The sequence below is a fragment of the Monopterus albus genome, unplaced genomic scaffold, assembly GCF_001952655.1.
Source record: "Monopterus albus unplaced genomic scaffold, M_albus_1.0 scaffold7.1, whole genome shotgun sequence".
Lineage (NCBI taxonomy): Eukaryota > Metazoa > Chordata > Actinopteri > Synbranchiformes > Synbranchidae > Monopterus > Monopterus albus.
In genome coordinates, this window is record NW_018127887.1 from 2693498 (window position 1) to 2700772 (window position 7275).

The window sequence follows — 7275 nt, forward strand, 5'->3', positions numbered from 1 at the left end:
TACGAAAGATTGTGCGGGGGGCCCCCCCGCCAGAGCTTGCTGCCTTTCACGACTTGACCTACAGACAGTACAAGACCAGTAACGTGCTGGAGAAAGACTTCACTATTCTACTAACAACAAGTGTTAATGTACTGTATGTACCCAGGAATGAAAGTGAGCCTGGAACCATTCATCCTCACTCTGATATACCAGCCTTTTATTTGGGACCTTGTCATGCGGTGTCCCAGATGCTGCATGAGCTGTCTCCCACTCTACAATACTACACATTAGACAAGGGTAAACTGTTGCAGCCAGTGGTCATTTGCATTCCCAGTTCACCTACAACACATAAAAACAAGCAAAAACATCTCGTGTTTACTTTTTTCTATCTTAATCTATAAGCAATAAACGTGACAGCAACAGGGGCTGGACAGCTGCATGACTTGAATGGATCGTTATAAAGGATATGGACTGAAAAGACCATTAACATATAAAAACCCTTAAAGGATATGTTCAAATGCTGGGGCCAAAAGACTGCAGAAAGAAAGGCACTAAAGCCACACCCAGACCTTTATGCTAATGCTTCTGCTGTTTCACTGGCCAGATTTAAAAAGGACTGGATGCAATCAGCATTTGGCCCACAATGAAGCATCGCATTAAAACAGTTGAAACGGATGACGTCAGGGTTGTGCTTGATACTGAATGACCTGACAGAGTGAGTTTGTTGTTTTAATCAGCTCCTAAAGCTTTAAAGAAAATCAGTGTTCTGTGTTTTATCAAATTTGGCTGAGGCACATAGTTTCTAAAAATTAGGCTTAATATGTTTACACACAACCAGATGTAACATCAGTGACTAATATGAGCATATAGCATGTCAGCATTGCATCCATGTGAAACTGACATCTTTATTAGCTCTTCTATGTTTACTGTGTATGACATTTATCATAGCTTATCTGCAGAAGCTGCTGACATACAGTATGGTTAATAGCAACACCCTTTCCTGAACATTCTGCTGTTAGTGTACCATACATGTAATCTGAGCAGTGGGACCTACCATACTGAGCATCGTTGAAAGTCCCTGCTAGGGTTTTACATGACGAGTTATCCCCACCACACACTCCGCACTTGTCATTCCTGGCCTTTGAGTTAAGTACATGGTCACAACCTGCTTGCTGAAGAGGCACAGATGAAGGGAAGACAAAGTGTGATTTAGAGTGATGTAATATGATATAATGTGTGTAAAATTATTGATTTGAATGTTTTGAATGATACATTTGTCAGCCCGTTTTCACCTGACCATCGTGTAGTTGGCAGGAGCGAGTGTTTCTGATTGTGACCTACAAACGCTTCGCTGAAAACTAAAGCTTCACCCTCTCCATCAATTACAAACTGAATCATGTAAAATGGTGAGTAGACTAAGAGCACTAGGTTTGTATTTGTCCAACAGCCAAAAGTTAGTTTTGACACAGATACACATATCTAGCACTATATACAGTAACATGAGAATAAGTTAAGGCTGAAAGTTATGTTGATACATGTGTATGGGCATAAATTCATTACAAAGTGTGCAAACAGACAGCTGTACCCTGCAGAGGCCTTGAACACAGATGTCGTAAGTGTCTGGCCCACACGGTGTGCCGTCGATGACGCGGTCTTTCAGCTGATAGTACGCCATAGTCCCAGCAACACGGCAGAAGAGCTTACAGCGATCCTTCATTAGTACTGGATGGAGAAAGAAAACAAGTTACGGAAAAAAGTTAACTATAGTCCTAAAAAAATAACAAAGGAGAAAGCCTAGAGATGCTGATGAAATAAGACATAACAGCTCACATTCTGGCTCTTTAATGCAAAACAGCTTCTTTTTCAAAGTTCAGCAAAATCTTGCTAGAATTGCCAAAGCTGTATCAGTTGTTGGGAAAAACCTCTTTGTTTCTGACAGCGTACTGCTTCAGGGCTTGGCCTGTTTGCTTATATAGCATCAATTAGATGAATGAATCACTTGAAGTAACTTAGACATGGTGGTCTCTGCCAGATGGTAATCTCATGTAACCGGGAAGGCCATCCCGTCATGGAATGAGTTACGGCTGCAAGAGGGAAAGCTGCCAGGAGGTTCACATGGAAGGGCTGCGTGCTGCTTTAATGTTGCTGTTGCTTAGTGTCAACAAAGGGCACCTCTTATCATGGGTATGCAAAGGGTGACAAAGGAAACATATGCACACAGATGTGTACTACTCTTCAATCCACCCATTCATGAAGAATTTTCTTCTTACGTCATGTATTAAAATGACAGTAGGTACAAAGACAACACAATTTTGCATGTCTCCTCATATCTCCTACACATAATGTGGACTTACTTGCTGCATAACAAGTTTACACAGACCCAAGTAATCATACAAAAAGTGAATAACCAGGTGAAGACAAAAACTAATTTCAAAATGCAGACATGTAGCATAACGTATCATTGGCTTCAAACTACACTGTATAGTTGGATGTAAATTGTATCCATCTTTGATGTTGCAGCTCAAGTTACCACAGGACATCCAAATTACATGCTTTAGGATTACACTGCTGTACTCACTGCCGCTGTACTTAGGGACCCAGCGGACAGTGGGAGGTAGACCGTTGATGTTGAAGTGCTTGCCATCAAACTGAGAGCACTGCTCTTCGCGGAAATCTTTCCGTCCTCGCGGACATGGCTCAGTGTTGCAGGAGCGAAACTTCATCCTGCGACCCACACAAAATTTACCACCATTCCTGGGCCTAGAGTAAGAGAAACAATCACAACAGCACTATACTTTCAATTTAAAGGTCATGTTTGCTCTTGTTTGACTGATGCTTTGAGACTTCAAATTAACATTATTTGTTCTGACCTGTTGCTTAAAGCCAGGCTGAGACTCACTGAATTTGACACACAGGCTGGTTAGCTTGTCATTCACTTCAGCTTGTTTATAACTCTTATTCATGTCTGGTAGCTTTTTTTTTTTTTTTTACTACTGCTCATACTGGTTCAGTGTCGATATACATAGTTACAGTCTGATTTTTTCTTACTCAGGCTTGTTGCAGTCTCTGGTGGTGCTCCGCGTGCCTCCACCACAAGACCTGGAGCAAACACTGTAGGGTCCCCAAGGACTCCACTCCCCATGGATGGGCTGCAGGTCCAACTCCTTGTTTACACACATCCCATGCCTGCAATACTGCATGTGAATACATACAGACACACACAGATCCTGTAAAAACAATGACTGTGACTTCTGTAGCCATAAAGACAAACATGGCCGGTGTAGCTCTCTACTGCAGAATCAGTGCACGCACAGCTGGGAGTGGTGTTCCTCTTTGCCTTCTTAATCCTCTGTTTAGTTCTCAAGCTTGTATTTTAAAAGAAATCCTAATTCAGCTATTGTTTAGCCTCAGGGAAAGCATCCAACTCCTCCAGCTGTCCAAAGAGAGTAGGAAGTGTGAGAGAGGGATGAGGACACAGACAGAAATAGAGAAAGAGGAAGACAGGAAAAGACAAATGTCAGTGAGAAAAACTTCAAACTGACATTTTATATGTACAGTATATGTTACCACAGGTTTTTAAAATTGGTCACATTTAGGGGTGTGGAGGTGTTCCTTTAGAGGGGAGCTAACCGTTTCTGCTCTGGTCCTAACAAAACTCCCTGTCTTTTGTCTTCTAGTCAATCCTTAAACTAGTTAGGGATAATGAGAATAAAAATGTTTAATTTCAGAAATGCAATGTGGAAATGTACAGCAGGTTGCAGAAATAATTTTATGAAACAACGGTAGTTGCAGTACTTTTCAGTATGCAAAGCTGTTTCTGCAAAATCTTCATTTTTGACACAGGCTCAGTTTCACATAAAGGGTATACAAGCCTGATTCAGCTAATCAACAATCACTGTTAAACATTCAACACAAAATTTGTTCAGCTACAGTCAGACAGTATATGAAAATGAAAACCATTTGCTGTGAATGTAGTAACTGAGCTGACACTGGAGAAAGTCCAGGCTAAATTTTCTTAGTCTTGGACTGGAAGCACAAATTTCCATAATACAGTTTTTTTTTATACAGTACATTGAGTGTGACAGAGAATAAGGCACCTGGTAGCAAACAGTATGTACCCACTTACCAACCTTGACAAAAAGTGCTAGCACCGCTTTCATAAGCAAAGCACAGCAGGTTCATTTCCCTTTTTGTGTAACCAAATGCCCTTCTCAGTGACTAAGATATCGGAGGGTCCTATTCACTGAAAGAATGCAGGACAAGACGGCGTCTGTCTGGGTACGTAGCCCGTCGTCCGGGCACAGCGGCATGGGGAGCACTGGCACCATGATAAGGAAACTCTAGAGTTGTGATAACAAGAGGAACAAAGTTCATTACTGGCTTGATTTCAGGAACTGTTTTCTCCTGCTCAGCTCTGTATCTACCTGGGTGCACAGCTTTAGAACTGTATCCTGAAAAGGAGGATGCTCTTTGCAGTTTGTTTCTTTATCCCTAAATTTCAGACTTTAGTCTGTGAGGTTGATGTCCAAGTTGTTACTTCTATTGTCAGCTCCATTTAGATGAGAAATGCAACTGCTATCATGTCAGCTGGCCACAGGCCCATTCCACTACCAGTGAAGTGATTCAATCGCCTGCTTCAAATTAAAAAACAAACAAAAAAAAAAATCTAAGAGCTGTTCTGAAGACTCTTGATAACTAAGAACAGAATGGAATGAGTTTCATAATAATAAACCGGGGCAGATATCGATCAAAGTCATCTCCTCGACAATGATCAGTTTCTGCTCTAACATAAATTCACAACTAGCAGCCATTACCTTAGGCGAACACCTGCAAAAAGTGCAAACACATGTACAAGTACTGAGAATTTAGCAGCGCTGCCTTTACTCCTCTGGCCTATTATTCTGGTGTTTTACACACTTGTGGGTCTAATGATGGAGTGTAAAGTGTGTGCACAATGACAGAGGTGCTTGCAGCTGCAGGGTATGGACTAAACAAACCACAAACATTTCCTTATAATTGAGACTTTGTTTGAGTCATGGAGTGAATCTTTCTTCCTGTCTGACTTCACTGTATATTAAACACATCCCCTCTATACCCTTTATACATTTATGGGAAATTGCAAGGGCCACACAGGGACCACCACAGTGTAACAAGGCTGTAGGACCCAAGGAGCTGTCAAACACAAGGCAAACTGTCTGTCAGAGAGCACCAAAGCCTGTGGAAAGGCCTCTAAGGCATTCCACTCCCCCCACTGGCACACTGTGTTTATGTTTTGTTTGACTTGGAAAGGCGATGTGGGTGAAAAGAAGAAAGGGGGACATGGGGGGAGTGGAAGGGAAAAAACATCTGTGTGAGATGATGTATGTGTGTGTGCAAATGTGAGCACTGTGTGTGTTAAGTGTGAGAGTGATTGAGTCTAGAGGCATCTGGGGGGCCACGCTCATTTCCAATTAGCCTCTCATTTCTAAGTGCACAAATACGCCCTTGGAAAGCTCTGAGGTGAAAAGTGGTCTTGGCAAAGCTCAAACAAGCATTTAGGACACTGGAACACCCTTTGCTAGAAGGATTGTCAAAATTTGCACTCAATTGGGAACATGGTGAGACATTCGAAGGTTTTGTCAGAGAAACCTGTCCAGCTGTGACGAGCATGTGTTTCAAATTAGGAATTTCACAAAGGCATGGACCGTCTCGCCAACTCCTACCAAGACATGTATATGTGCATACGCACATTACATGCATGCAGTCTGCAAATACTGTACATGCTGCAGATAGACATCAAATGCACACACACACAGAGTCACACACTAAAACTCTGCCCCTTTGGTGTGAAGTCACATTCAAACAAACAGCATCTGCTCTGTGTTCCTCAGCTGGCTGGTTTAAAAGGTAGCACCTGTAATTGTCAGGAAACTGTTGCAGCAAGCACCTCATTTCTGAACCCAAGCTATAGATCAGCTGAAAGAATGAGAAGGTGGAGGACTGGTTTAAAAACCTCTGCGCTCTTTCATTTTAAAACAGCCATTTCCAAAAGGGATTGCCTTTCATGTTGTGGCATCATTCTCATGGCTTTCATTTCATAGAAGGTCACTTTGGCCATGGCCTATGTGGGTATAAGTCCCCCATCCTCTATACAATGCACAATTAAAATAGACTGCAGTCCAAAAAAATGTCACCTGTCAAAATGGCACAACAAGAACCACCACTGTTGATTTTCAATAATTCATCATTTACTATTACATGTTGTAAATACTTGATCTGGTGGTGAGAAATACACCAACCCGGCATGAAAGAACTAGCAGCGATGAAGGCAAATGCTTTCAACAAAAAGCTCTTGTGTCACTGTATGCTAACTAAATTGCAAAGTTAATAACCAGCTGTTATGAGTTAGCTAAAATAGTTGTTAGCAAAGCAAAAGCAGACATTTTCTTAAAAATTAATAGAGATTAACAATTCAGAGCTTATATTTATCAGATGATAAAAGCACGACTCCTCATGAATGATCATATTGCCCTATATCTGGTAGAATATGCAACTGTTTGCAACCATTTTAGCCATAAATCACCTTTCACACAATCACTTGACTTTCAAAACAGTGTTGGGGCATTAATGTTTGACACCACACTGTAATCACACAAATATATCTTTCTCCTTCTCATTCTACAGCAATGAAAGCTTCACTCACTGGCAACCCCACATATTAAACTATGCCATTGCTAAAACAACAATGCTCTTGTTTGCCCAGATCTTTGTCTGTGATGATGGCAAATCAAAGTGGCAACATCCTGCAAATATCCAGAGGTTAACTGAGAGTGACACTGATATGAGTCTCACAATTCCATGTACAGCCACACGCAGAAACACAAGCACACACATAAAAACACAAACTCCAGCCCCAGCACCCAGGATCGTACGGCAAGCCTGTCAGGCTGCCAGGGAGCTCCAGCCAACACTCACCGCCTCCGCCAGCAGACTCCATTCTACCCTGGCTTCACTTTTCAAGACCTCACTATCTCACTCTAATTGGCTGAAACCAGAGCAGGTCATCATTCTTTTCTGAGGAATGTTCTGGAAATCAAAAATAATTTCTATTCACTTACACTAACCTTTCAATTAAGCCATTTAATTAAGAGTATCTGGGAAAGCTCAGTGGGTTTTCCATGTATTGAAATAGAAGGTGTAGCAATTTTCCCAAAAATGGCTTTTAAGGGAGCTTTCAGTCAAGACCACAGTGAAGCTGACAATAAAATGAATGAAACTAAGAACAATAAAAACTCTGACAACAAAATAACACAGTTA

The 7275-nt window shown here is 41.5% G+C and overlaps 1 protein-coding gene across 1 annotated transcript in view; it reads right to left on the minus strand.

Moving 5' to 3' along the window:
* LOC109973371 (A disintegrin and metalloproteinase with thrombospondin motifs 20) overlaps window positions 1-7275 on the minus strand; it is a 72232-nt gene that overhangs the window by 36106 nt on the left and 28851 nt on the right. Inside the window, 4 exon segments of the mRNA XM_020622905.1 lie at window positions 1034-1151; window positions 1565-1701; window positions 2558-2739; window positions 3028-3173. Coding sequence (XP_020478561.1) covers window positions 1034-1151; window positions 1565-1701; window positions 2558-2739; window positions 3028-3173 — 583 coding nt within the window.